General features: G+C 37.4%; 1 protein-coding gene across 4 annotated transcripts in view; it reads left to right on the forward strand.

The window, feature by feature from the left end:
• SLC44A5 (solute carrier family 44 member 5) overlaps positions 1–15,012 on the forward strand; it is a 437,474-nt gene that overhangs the window by 391,631 nt on the left and 30,831 nt on the right. For all 4 annotated transcript variants that reach the window (XM_054438287.2, XM_063654073.1, XM_054438277.1 and 1 more), the window contains 3 exons: positions 3,244–3,367; positions 4,787–4,870; positions 7,765–7,877. In XM_054438287.2, coding sequence (XP_054294262.1) covers positions 3,244–3,367; positions 4,787–4,870; positions 7,765–7,877 — 321 coding nt within the window. The remainder of the gene's footprint in view (positions 1–3,243; positions 3,368–4,786; positions 4,871–7,764; positions 7,878–15,012) is intronic.

Here is a 15,012-nt window from a genome sequence, read left to right on the forward strand (position 1 = left end):
TGATTAGCAGGAAAGTCAAAAGTAGAGCTCATCTCTTGGCTCCAACCAAGTACATTTTCACTGGAACTCTGATTTTTTGAATTTTCCTTCATAAACATACAAGAAAAAGACTGAAAGTTGAAAGCTCAGTTAGATTGATCATTTGGTGCTTTGGAAGCATGCATAAACACACACACAGATACGCCCATATACACCCACTCCTGATTTTAGCTGAAAACTTTGTTCAGAAATTGCCTGGGGAGTAGGGGGAGGACATATACTTGTCTTTATCACTTGAAATATTTATATATATTTGGAATTAGTCAATATTTTATTTCTTTAAAATTATAAACTATATTTAAAGTAATACTCCGGACAAAATGAGGCCAGGCATAGGGGCTCATGCCTGTAATCCCAGCACTTTGGGAGGCCAAGGTGGGAGGATTGCTTGAGTTTGAGACCAACCTCAGCAACATAGTGAAACCCTGTCTCTACAAAAATTTTAAAAAGAAATTAGTGAGACATGGCAATGTGCACTTATAGTCCCAGCTACTTGGGAGGTCAAGGCGGGAGGATCACTTGAGCCCAGGAGTTGAAGCCTGTAGTTAGCTATGATTGTACCACTGTACACACCCTTGGCAACAGAGTGAAATGCTGTCTCTAAAAAAATAAAAAGAAAAAGAAGAAAATGAAATAATCACTGCGTTTTCTTTCTTATGGATATAATCCTAATTACAAAAAAAGCTTTACATTAAAATGTCCATCACATTTAGAGTGGCAAAAAGAAAAGAGAAAGAAATACTCTACTATCCAAGACCAAGAAAATACTTAAATTATAATGTATTCACTAAATGAAATATTTTAGAATTATTAAATATAACTATTAGAATAACATGCATGTGTATGTTATAATGTTAAATAAAATTCAAACTGTTACCATCCTTATAATGATAAACGTGTATAAATTAAAACAAACAAATAAACAACAACAAAAAAACCTCTTCAAAGAAAAAGATTGGAACGAAATATACCAAAACATTAAGTAGTCATTTTGGGAGTGGCAAAACTGTGGGAAATTTCTCTCTTCTTTCTTTTTTCTATTTATTCACTATCCTACAATGTATATATTTCTCTTAAAATGGAGGAAAGGCATTAGTCATTAGTTTGAGTAGACAGTCAAATACCCACTGAAGTAGCTACCACCAAACATGTCTTACATACTTCCATCACTCTTCCCTGAGTCATAAAAGACCTTGAAGCAAAGATGTAGGTCCCACAGCAACAGCACTTACCAGGAAGCCCTCAGCAACAAATGTCCATAGCCAAAATCAATGTTATAAATTTTTATGCAAAAGGATAAATATAAATCATTAGTAACAAAAGATATAATAGGTATAAAGGTATAAGACATAGTCTCTGCCCTTACAAGTACAGTTTGGCTAAGTCACACAGGATAAAGTATACATTGGGGGTACAAAAATAAATAAGGCATAGTCCCTCACAATCTAGTGAGAAAGACACTATATGTTGTAATCAACTTGTGTTCCTCCTAATATAAGATTAAATAGCACTCAATGGAATAGTATGCAGATAATAAAATTTGTTCATTAAAGAGTTCATAAAAGGAAATAAGTAAGGTTAAAACAAGTAAACAAGGGAAAACACTGCATGTCTTGTGGGATTTTGACTCTCAAAAAATATTTATTGTAGAAAGACCGGAAAGAAATTAATTCCCCAAAATGTTAATATAGTACACTGTAGGTGGAAGGACTTTTTAAAAATATTTTATCCACTTTCCAAATATGTAATGAACATATTTAGTAATGAAAGCTAACAGATTGCATGAGATTATCCAGAAAAAAAAATATGAAATAAGGTCAAGGGACCCTCTAGATAGGAACACTTGTATTTAAGAAGTAGAAAGGGAAAGAGTGCACAGAAATATGGGAGGACAGGAGAGAAACTGACCATGGAAGCCAAGAAAAGAGAGTTTCAATATGCCAAGGAGTATCTACCATGTCAAAGGCTCAAAAAAGTTAACTCATTCATCAGCAAATATTGACTGATTTCTACTGTGTGCCAAGCCTTGTGCTAGGTAATGAGTTTAAGCAGGATGAAGACTAAAACATATCTGGAGGTTTTGACAATTCAGAGGTCATTGGGATCACTGGGAGGATAATTTCCATGAAGTGGTGGGGCCAAAACTCTGATTAAACTGAGGGTGTAGAAGCAGCTGGTAAAGGCTACTGTGTCAAATTTGCCACAGAAAGGAAGGGAAGAGCAGTAGAAAGGTGGGGCAGGTAAAGGAATCAGCCACGTCCTAAGTGCAGCAGAAGCTAGAGGTGAGCAGACAAGAAAATTCCTTTTAAGCCAGGAAAGTCGGGAAAGGCTTTAAAGAGACCTGTTTCTTCTTTCCCCAGCTCAACAGCTTTAATATTTTCAGGTTTAAACTACATATGAACCTATGCAAATCAGTGATGCTTCTTATAAGAAAAAAAATATGAAAATAATCCATTTCTGATTTTCCTTACTTCTTCCTTCAAAATTGTGGTTTTAAAATATTTTTAGAAATAAATTTGTAAAGAGGCAAAGACTCCAATCAAAATAAGAACATAGAAGATTGAATAGTGATTTCACTTTTCTTAGAAATCATACTAGTCTACAAAGTGTAGGCCTTTTTTGATAGTTTCAGAATTTCCATTTTCAGCTCCACTAAAAAACTGTTGTAAATGAAAAAGCTGGGAGACAAATTGTTAAGAATTCACAGACAAAAATTTAGTTGTTTTAGTAGCCTAAAATTTGAGCTGTTTCTTATTTGCCAAGGTATTATTCACTGATCCCCAATTTTCAAAGTTTTACTCAAGTAGTTCCTAATATGTATTTTTAATAGTAAAACTAAACTCATCCAGTCATACAAGTTAATGTGGCCTTTCTACTAAAATGTGCTTGCCATGAATGATATGTATCATTGTTACTCTTTTAAAACCTATGGTGTGCACTTTATTTATGATGACTTGATGAATATACCATGTGTAAAATAATCAAGTTTCGAATGTAGTTTCAGAGTGTGATCATATTTGCTTTCTAGTCTTAGGACCATTAGAAAATCATATCATCAAGTAACAGGCAATGAGCTATCTATATTGAGCAATTTGCATGCCTAGCAAAAATTTGATTATATATGACAGAAAGCTTAAGAAAGGGAGGACATCATGAAAGAAGAAATAGAAAAGTGATTACAATAATTTCAATTTATTTTTACAGTTCTCCAGAGATGTTTCCCTGACTTCTCTACCAAAAATGGCACTTTAACAATAGGAAGTAAGATGGTGTTTCAAGATGGAAATGGAGGGACAAGAAGTGTTATAGAACTCAGGGATGCTGCAAAGTATGTGTGTTTACATTCTAATTTTCAGTTTGATGCATTTTGTTATTGCACTCAAGACTAAAGCACCTATTAGGTTGAGGGTTATAGGAAAATAATCACATATATATATATGAAATATACATGTTACTGTGAATTGAAGAGCTTGATACATATTCATTAAGAAGAGCATGTAAGGGAGAACCCAGAATCATTTAGAAAGAATAATCATGCTTTTTTCTGTCACCCAGGCTGGAGAGCAGTGGGGCCATATCTCAGCTCACTGCAACCTCCACCTTCTGGGTTCAAGCAATTCTCCTTCCCCAGCCTCCTGACTAGCTGGGATTTAAAAAAAAAAAAAAGAAAAGAAAGAAAGAATAATGATGCTTTTCAAAATGGTTAAATCTTTCATTATCAACAGGTATAGAAGTGTGACATAAAGAAATGTATTGGTGGCATATCAAATTTCTATGTACTAAGTATAATGCAGTAAATTCCCCACGTCCCTTGGCTCTACACACATGGTGCTCCATGTTACTGGAAAATATATTTCCCCGTGTGCATGCATACACACATGTGCACAAACATAAATGTATACAGCATATCACTGCATTGCTCAGTTGTTGAATTATAGATAAAAAAAGATATTCTAAAAATTTATTTATCTTAAAAGACTTTAGGAATATAATTAGTATAGTGTAGTTCCTGCAGATTTAGAATACAATAGCAGCTTGCACGATTTTCAGAAATATAAATCTGTGTAAAAGAAGTCTCAAAATAATAATACAAATATGATTTCATTGATATAAAAGTTAAAAACAAGCAGAGTTAAATTTATTTCCCTGTGATGCATATATAATTAGTAAAATGAAAAAGAAAACTTAGGAATTATCACAAAAGTCAGAATAGTGGTTACTTTGAGGAAGGGAGAGGTGTTGCAATTGGGGCACATGAAGAAGGGGTTGACGATGTTGTAGTTACATAAATGTGTTCACTTTGATAATTCCTCAAATTGGACAGTGATGATTGTGAAATTTCTAGTATGTGTTCCATCATGCCTTACTGTCAGGATTAGGAAGGGGAATTAAAGATCATGTTCATTCTTGACTACGAGTTTTGCAAATTAAAAGCTAATCTTATCATTTAAATTCATTTCTTACAGTGAGGTTTCTGCAATATTGAGGGAATGTTGCATACAGTGGAAAAGGATTTGTTCACCATTCTTGAAAACCATGTTCTCTCTGCATGCAGCTATAGCTACCTTTGCAGCTTTACTGAAGTGACATTTTATGTATTATTGTGGCTAGGAAAAGAGTCACTACTGATAGATGGTTTCTGAAAACATGCTTTCAACAGCACCTTGCAGAATCCCTTTTATCATAAAAAGAACATTTCTGTTAAGTGGTCATCAAAAAATAATTGACTTTTTCTCTTTCAATGCAGTGGTATCAATAAACTTCTTGATGCAAAGTCACTTGGATTGAAAGTGTTTGAAGACTATGCAACAACTTGGTATTGGATTCTCATGTAAGTGAAAACACATAGATGTTTCTTCTCCAGCTCCATTCTGATTTTATCTTTGTAGAACTCTTTCTTCAAATTTTATATTTTTATTCATGAATAAAAGAAATGTATTGGTGGAATAACAAATTTCACTCAGATGTCAGTTCCTGCCATTTTCTTTTCCAGATGAGGTCAGACAGGGAAAAGATATTTGGAAATATGCCCACTGTTGGCAGAATGTAAATTTTAATTTTATTCACTTAAGTACTAATAAAAGTACTTATGAATATATACTTCAAGTCACACGGAGCAATATCTGCAGGACTTCTGTATCTGTAATACTCATGTGCTTCTCATCACATGCTACAGTGGATGCAGGATTGTTTCTCAGATTCTTTTTTCTAATTTGCTCCTCCCTTGACTTCAAAAGGATCGTTCCTATTTTTCAACACATCCCTTCCGCATAATGAATGGTATTCATCATAACCAGAAGTCATTGTAGTTATGAAAGCTACATAGCTACGTATGTGATACATAAATATATATGTATAGATAACAAGGAGGAGGAGATGTAACATTTTCAGGCATAAGAGTTGCATTCCTAGAAAGTTAAGGAAATGTAGTCACTGGATTGGAATGGGTAAATGTGTGACCCATTTAAGACTGTCATTACTGTCTGGCTCTTTTGTCACCCTCCAGTGCTTAAAAGCTCCCATGGTTCCCTAATGGTAAAAGACTAAAGTTAAAACTTTTTCAGTTACTTCTAAGGCCCTTTAAAACCTAGCCCAACTTATTTTCTCAGATTCATCTCCACCCATGTTTCTTGGTTAACACTATATTCTAAACATATCAAATAACACGCCCATCCCTAGACTATCACATCCTGTAAATTTGCACATTCTGTTTCCTTTCCTGGTATTGAGTCCTGGAGAACTGCACCTCCTTTTTAAAAATCAGCTTTAGTATCATTTACAACCTTTATTATCTTCCCCAGATGTAATTACTTACTTCTTCCTATGTGTTCCTCATACCCATCATGTGTGTACGTGTGTGTTTACATACCTATAAATACACACACATACTTATCTTCCATATAGCACCTATCATTCTGTGTTTTATTTACCTGGCCCTTTCCCTCTGATAAAGTATGAACTTTTTACAGTAGTAACTATGTCTAACTCATCTTTGTTTTCCTAACTTCTATATGAGTCCTTGAATGTAGCAGCACAAAAAAAAATGTGGTTCAGGGAACAGTACGAAAAACAGTAGTGGAGCAAGATAGATACATGTAACTATATGATGCATAATAAAGTCTAAGTTGTATTTTGTGTGAGATACTAGTGTGTGGTGTTTAGAACTGTAAAATTAGATCACTTTATGAGATTTTACTCATTTTGGTGCTTTGTCCTAAACAATTACAATAATTACTTTTAGTATGTTAGGATTTATCTCCAGCAGAGATTGTAGTCTATTCTTGACAGTATTTAAATTGATTCCCCTATTGTCAGACCCAAATGTCACTAGATAATTTCCATGCTTCTTCTTCATTTGGCTTTTTCACACCTACCTGAACAAGTGTACATTATGAGAGATTATCCTGCCTACCTCACCCCCAAAACACAGAATGAAACTCTCTCCACCCAGACACCACTCATAAGAGTAAAACATGAACATCTCCCTTTATTTTCAATTCTTCTGCTCTTGTTTATTTTATAAATATAAATCTAAAGTATTAATATGCTTGAAACAGCTTTATTTTTTGTTTTTTTTTTCCTGTGACATTTATGAATACTTCCCTTTGGCTAGGCCATGGAATAATCTTCCAACCATATTGAATATTTAAGCATTAAAATGTCCGTGATTTTAAGAGGGAATGACTTCTCAAGTTAAAAGCACAGGCTTTGCAAGACCATGATACTTCAATACTGTGTTGTCATCTATCCAGTGAGAGTAATTATTGAGATTTTTTATAATAAAAATATAACACTTGAGACAATAACTTAATAAATGTACCACGCTCTGTCTGTTGCTATGTTTGGAAACTTACAGATAGCACCAGACATATCAGTTCTTAATAGAAGAGTCGGCCAACTTTCCGATCTTAATGAGTTCTCTTTGAGGAAATTACATCAGAAGACTCCAATGTGACCTTAACCTGGATATATGGGAGGAAAAGAAGCTTCTCTAGTAGTTCAGTCAAGCTCTAAGAAGAACTTAATTAAAGCTGACAGAAAATAGTCATGCTGTTAATTGCTTGATAAAGTCACATGTCCCTGGAGACACAGAAGCCTTATCATGATTCCAAATAATGGCTCACAGATCACTGGGGACCTGGAATAGAAGTCTGGATGATGTAAGGCATCACAAACTCCTAGAGATAATTAGACCATAGTGATAATGACTACAGCATTATGGACTCCGGGGATGGCCAGTTATTTTTCTTATCTTTCTGCCCCAAAATGATTCTCTTACTTCTAGATAGCCATATTACAGAAGATTTCCACCAGTCACTAAGTAAATGGAACAGAACAAATTCATCATGAATACATTTTACAATTTATGACCTAGTAGGTAGGTAGGAAGGGAAAAAATAAGACATGGCAACTGTCTCTGATAGATCAAAATTGTAGGTTGGAGAAATTGTATTTTTCTTTGAACAATGACTGATACTAGACTTCAGTTTACCCAGGTACACAAAGATGAGTTCTGTATAAAGTCCCTGATGGTCCTATTCTTTCATATGAAAGTCTTAATGGAAATCATTGTTTATACTTTTTAACATTATTAATGTTTCTATAGCCAGGTAAAATAAAAGAATTTGAGAATAATTTTGAATAGAAAAAAAGTTTTGTCTTGATGTTTGTAATATGTTATGTTGAGCACACTTGACCACCGTGTTTGTTGTGTGTTTTTTCTAGTGGCCTGACTATCGCCATGGTCCTTAGTTGGATATTTTTGATACTTCTGAGGTTCATAGCTGGATGCCTCTTCTGGGTCTTCATGATTGGTGTGATTGGAATTATAGGTTATGGTAGGTATCACTCCTCTTCAAATTGCCAAATATCAGAATAATCCTTTTATTTTCAATCGCTGTTATCAGTTACCAGAAAGCATTTGTTTCCAGTGGATCTAATTATTCTTTACCCTCAAAAAAGCTTTAAACTTAGAAAAAATATTTCATTTTGCATATATTGTCTGTGTAACTTTTTCTTCCTGTATCTTTGGGGAAAAAATGCTGTCAGAACATTTTACTCTTTTCCCTACCAGCCTTTCGTCTCCTGCCTCATGGATACTAAGAAGGAGGTAAAAAGAAATCCTTTTAGATTAATGAAAAACATTTCAGACAACTTCTTTTATTTCTTTAACGTTTCTATCCGATCAAAGGCCAGGTCTGAAAAGTTACAGAAGTGTGATCTATTTTTCTCTTTCAACTTAGTACAGTTAATCCAGGTACTGTCACACCGTTTAATAATTGGTACTCCACAATGAAGCATTGCCCTCTAGAGGCAAGTATTCTGAATTACACTTTTGTATGGAGAATTACAGTACTGTCTGTGGGAGCTAAATAATGTGCGGGAGCTAAATAATGAGTACACGTGGACGTAGAGTGTGGAGTAATAGACAATGGGAACGTGGAAGGGTTGACGACTGGAAGGGGGTGGATAATGAAAAATTATTTAATAGATACAATGCATGTCATTCAGGTGATGGATACACTAAGAGCCCCTATGCAATATATACATATAACCCAATTATATGTGTACCCCATAAATTTATACAAATACAATTTTTAAAATCAAGGTTGAAATCTAATCACAAACTTGATCCCCCCAAAAACAATACATATCAGGTATAATGTGAGCTCTACATATGAATTAAAGTGTCTCACGTGGAACAGTATATACCACCTGTGGCAGCTTCCTTTCAGTCTTCTAAAAAAGGTATGAGCCAATATATTATATGAATGTTTGAGATGTTTCTATTTAAAAGAATGATTTCCCGTATGGCACCATTTGGACTGACAACAGTTTTATGGCAGTAGACATCAAAAATTACAATCTCTTATTTCTGTCATTCAATGAAGAAGAGCTTTGCACATATAAGAATGCAGTTGAATCTGCAGGTTGTGTAGTTAGCCTGTGTTCTAACCCAGCTCCATAACATACAACTGGGTAACTTTGGAAGTTTGTTGGTGGTTAAAAGACCTGGTATTCTCATCTATAACATCAGCATAATAACGGTATCTTCATCTCAGAGGATCTTAAGGATTAAATGAGACAATGAATATAAAGCTCTTAGAGCAGTACCTGGAATACAGCAGACAATCTGTATGCATTGGGTTATTGTTAGTACCCTCCTCATTATCTCCAATGAGTTTTTAGTAAATCATTTGATCTTCTCAGGTGTTCCCTATCTGCTCCTGCTGTACAGCTCCTCTTGCATCCCACCTGGGCTTCTTGTTGAGCACAGCCAGGTAACAAATAAGAGGTGGATCAGTCTGGTCAAGGAACACAAGAACTTCCATTCTCTAATCAGAAACTGCAAAAAAAAAAGTTGTTTAAACGCCTTGTTTTTGTGTTTCTGCTTGGATCTTAAAATAATCTCTGCCCTTTGCCACTGGAGAGTCTGGGCTTGTGATTCAATCACTCTTGCATTGTCATCAGGAAGGAAAGGGCAGTAAAGTCTGCTATTGACTTAACTGATGTCTTAAGTAGCAAGAAAAATCTGAGATTGGCTGTAGTGCAATTTTGACAATGGCAAAAAGGAGAAAGATGGCCAACATATAAAAAGTGCAGGTAAAACAACCAATTTTCACTCCCTATTGACTCCCTAGATAGTATTCACCCAAAAATTAATGGTGTAGGAAGTAAGCCTGATGGTATTTATTGAGGGAGGAAAGGTCCAGTTAGGTTGAGGAGTGTCAGAAAATAAGACTACATGTAACTGACCTCTGCTACTATCCTGGACAATTGATTTTCTACATATCATGAGAAACCAATTTTTTCTACTGAAATTTCCTACTGACAGCAGCCCATTTACTAGAGCAAATAACAATGTGGATGTGTCATACTGAGCAGAGAAAAAGCCAGACTGCTTGTGGGTAAGTGTTCATGAACAGCAATGGAACAATTCTCATTGGCCAGAACAGGTTAAGAGGTATACAGGAGAAGACATATAACACTTTGGTTATGAGCATGTATTTAAGGTATGAAAAAGGCACAATCCGGGGGAGGAGCCAAGATGGCCGAATAGGAACAGCTCCGGTCTACAGCTCCCAGCGCGAGCGACGCAGAAGACGGGTGATTTCTGCATTTCCATCTGAGGTACCGTGTTCATCTCACTAGGGAGTGCCAGACAGTGGGCGCAGGTCAGTGGGTGAGTGCACCGTGCGCCAGCCGAAGCAGGGGCGAGGCATTGCCTCACTCGGGAAGCGCAAGGGGTCAGGGAGTTCCCTTTCCAGGGGTGACAGACGGCACCTGGAAAATCGGGCCACTCCCACCCGAATACTGTGCTTTTCCGACGGGCTTAGGAAACGGTGCCCCAGGAGAGCATAGCCCGCACCTGGCTCAGAGGGTCCTACGCCCACGGAGTCTCCCTGATTGCTAGCACAGCAGTCTGAGATCAAACAGCAAGTTGGCAGCGAGGCTGGGGGAGGGGCGCCCGCCATTGCCCAGGCTCGCTTAGGTAAACAAAGCAGCCTGGAAGCTTGAACTGGGTGGAGCCCACCACAGCTCAAGGAGGCCTGCCTACCTCTGTAGGCTTCACCTCTGGGGGCAGGGCACAGACAAACAAAAAGACAGCAGTAACCTCTGCAGACTTAAATGTCCCTGTCTGACAGCTTTGAGGAGAGCAGTGGTTCTCCCAGCACGCAACTGGAGATCTGAGAACGGGCTGACTGCCTCCTCAAGTGGGTCCCTGACCCCTGACCCCCGAGCAGCCTAACTGGGAGGCACCCCCCAGCAGGGGCAGACTGACACCTCACACGGCTGGCCAGGTACTCCAACAGACCTGCAGCTGAGGGTTCTGTCTGTTAGAAGGAAAACTAACAGAAAGGACATCCACACCAAAAACCCATCTGTACATCACCATCATCAAAGACCAAAAGTAGATAAAACCACAAAGATGGGGAAAAAACAGAGCAGAAAAACTGGAAACTCTAAAAAGCAGAGTACCTCTCCTCCTCCAAAGGAACGCAGTTCCTCACCAGCAATGGAACAAAGCTGGACGGAGAATGACTTTGACGAGCTGAGAGAAGGCTTCAGACGATCAAATTACTCCGAGCTACGGGAGGATATTCAAACCAAAGGCAAAGAAGTTGAAAACTTTGAAAAAAATTTAGAAGAATGTATAACTAGAATAACCAATACAGAGAAGTGCTTAAAGAAGCTGATGGAACTGAAAACCAAGGCTCGAGAACTATGTGAAGAATGCAGAAGCCTCAGGAGCCGATGCGATCAAATGGAAGATAGGGTATCAGCCCTGGAAGATGAAATGAATGAAATGAAGCGAGAAGGAAAGTTTAGAGAAAAAAGAATAAAAAGAAACGAGCAAAGCTTCCAAGAAATGTGGGACTATGTGAAAAGACCAAATCTACGTCTGATTGGTGTACCTGAAAGTGACGGGGAGAATGGAAACAAGTTGGAAAACACTCTGCAGGATATTATCCAGGAGAACTTCCCCAATCTAGCAAGGCAGGCCAACATTCAGATTCAGGAAATACAGAGAACGCCACAAAGATACTCCTCGAGAAGAGCAACTCCAAGACACATAATTGTCAGATTCACCAAAGTTGAAATGAAGGAAAAAATGTTAAGGGCAGCCAGAGAGAAAGGTCGGGTTACCATCAAAGGGAAGCCCATCAGACTAACAGCGGATCTCTCGGCAGAAACCCTACGAGCCAGAAGAGAGTGGGGGCCAATATTCAACATTCTTAAAGAAAAGAATTTTCAACCCAGAATTTCATATCCTGCCAAACTAAGCTTCATAAGTGAAGGAGAAACAAAATACTTTACAGACAAGCAAATGCTGAGAGATTTTGTCACCACCAGGCCTGCCCTAAAAGAGCTCCTGAAGGAAGCGCTAAACATGGAAAGGCACAACTGGTACCAGCCACTGAAAAATCATACCGAAATGTAAAGACCATCGAGACTAGGAAGACACTGCATCAACTAACGAGCAAAATAACCAGCTAACATCATAATGACAGGATCAGATTCACACATAACAATATTAACTTTAAATGTAAATGGACTAAATGCTCCAATTAAAAGACACAGACTGGCAAATTGGATAAAGACTCAAGACCCATCAGTGTGCTGTATTCAGGAAACCCATCTCACATGCAGAGACACACATAGGCTCAAAATAAAAGGATGGAGGAAGATCTACCAAGCAAATGGAAAACAAAAAAAGGCAGGGGTTGCAATCCTAGTCTCTGATAAAACAGACTTTAAACCAACAAAGATCAAAAGAGACAAAGAAGGCCATTACATAATGGTAAAGGGATTAATTCAACAAGAAGAGCTAACTATCCTAAATATATATGCACCCAGTACAGGAGCACCCAGATTCATAAAGCAAGTCCTGAGTGACCTACAAAGAGACTTAGACTCCCACACATTAATAATGGGAGACTTTAACACCCCACTGTCAACATTAGACAGATGAACGAGACAGAAAGTCAACAAGGATACCCAGGAATTGAACTCAGCTCTGCACCAAGCGGACCTAATAGACATCTACAGAACTCTCCACCCCAAATCAACAGAATATACATTTTTTTCAGCACCACACCACACCTATTCCAAAATTGACCACATACTTGGAAGTAAAGCTCTCCTCAATAAATGTAAAAGAACAGAAATTATAACAAACTATCTCTCAGATCACAGTGCAATCAAGCTAGAACTCAGGATTAAGAATCTCACTCAAAACCGCTCAACTACATGGAAACTGAACAACCTGCTCCTGAATGACTACTGGGTACATAACGAAATGAAGGCAGAAATAAAGATGTTCTTTGAAACCAACGAGAACCAAGACACAACATACCAGAATCTCTGGGATGCATTCAAAGCAGTGTGTAGAGGGAAATTTATAGCACTAAATGCCCACAAGAGAAAGCAGGAAAGATCCAAAATTGACACCCTAACATCACAATTAAAAGAACTAGAGAAGCAAGAGCAAACACATTCAAAAGCTAGCAGAAGGCAAGAAATAACTAAAATCAGAGCAGAACTGAAGGAAATAGAGACACAAAAAACCCTTCAAAAAATTAATGAATCCAGGAGCTGGTTTTTTGAAAGGATCAACAAAATTGATAGACTGCTAGCAAGATTAATAAAGAAAAAAAGAGAGAAGAATCAAATAGACGCAATAAAAAATGATAAAGGGGATATCACCACCGATCCCACAGAAATACAAACTACCATCAGAGAATATTACAAACACCTCTACGCAAATAAACTAGAAAATCTAGAAGAAATGGATAAATTCCTCAACACATACACCCTCCCAAGACTAAACCAGGAAGAAGTTGAATCTCTGAATAGACCAATAACAGGAGCTGAAATTGTGGCAATAATCAATAGCTTACCAACCAAAAAAAGTCCAGGACCAGATGGGTTCACAGCCGAATTCTACCAGAGGTACAAGGAGGAGCTGGTACCATTCCTTCTGAAACTATTCCAATCAATAGAAAAAGAAGGAATCCTCCCTAACTCATTTTATGAGGCCGGCATCATCCTGATACCAAAGCCTGGCAGAGACACAACAAAAAAAGAGAATTTTAGACCAATATCCTTGATGAACATTGATGCAAAAATCCTCAATAAAATACTGGCAAACAGAATCCAGCAGCACATCAAAAAGCTTATCCACCATGATCAAGTGGGCTTCATCCCTGGGATGCAAGGCTGGTTCAATATATGCAAATCAATAAATGTAATCCAGCATTTAAACAGAACCAAAGACAAAAACCACATGATTATCTCAATAGATGCACAAAAGGCCTTTGACAAAATTCAACAACCCTTCATGCTAAAAACTCTCAATAAATTAGGTATTGATGGGACGTGTCTCAAAATAATAAGAGCTATTTATGACAAACCCACAGCCAATATCATACTGAATGGGCAAAAACTGGAAGCATTCCCTTTGAAAACTGGCACAAAACAGGGATGCCCTCTCTCACCACTTCTATTCAACATAGTGTTGGAAGTTCTGGCCAGGGCAATTAGGCAAGAGAAGGAAATAAAGGGTATTCAATTAGGAAAAGAGGAAGTCAAATTGTCCCTGTTTGCAGATGACATGATAGTATATCTAGAAAACACCATTGTCTCAGCCCCAAATCTCCTTAAGCTGATAAGCAACTTCAGCAAAGTCTCAGGATACAAAATCAATGTACAAAAATCACAAGCATTCTTATACATCAATAACAGACAATCAGAGAGCCAAATCATGAGTGAACTCCCATTCACAATTGCTTCAAAGAGAATAAAATACCTAGGAATCCAACTTACAAGGGATGTGAAGGACCTCTTCAAGGAGAACTACAAACCACTGCTCAATGAAATAAAAGAGGATACAAACAAATGGAAGAACATTCCGTGCTCATGGGTAGGAAGAATCAATATCATGAAAATGGCCGTCCTTCCCAAGGTAATTTACAGATTCAATGCCATCCCCATCAAGTTACCAATGACTTTCTTCACAGAATTGGAAAAAACTACTTTAAAGTTCATATGGAACCAAAAAAGAGCCCACATTGCCAAGTCAATCCTAAGCCAAAAGAACAAAGCTGGAGGCATCACACTACCTGACTTCAAACTATACTACAAGGCTACAGTAACCAAAACAGCATGGTACTGGTACCAAAACAGAGATATAGATCAATGGAACAGAACAGAGCCATCAGAAATAATGCCACATATCTACAACTATCTGATCTTTGACAAACCTGACAAAAACAAGAAATGGGGAAAGGATTCCCTATTTAATAAATGGTGCTGGGAAAACTGGCTAGCCATATGTAGAAAGCTGAAACTGGATCCCTTCCTTACACCTTATACAAAAATCAATTCAAGATGGATTAAAGACTTAAATGTTAGACCTAAAACCATAAAAACCCTAGAAGAAAACCTAGGCATTACCATTCAGGACATAGG

Source organism: Pongo pygmaeus, chromosome 1, assembly GCF_028885625.2.
Source record: "Pongo pygmaeus isolate AG05252 chromosome 1, NHGRI_mPonPyg2-v2.0_pri, whole genome shotgun sequence".
NCBI lineage: Eukaryota > Metazoa > Chordata > Mammalia > Primates > Hominidae > Pongo > Pongo pygmaeus.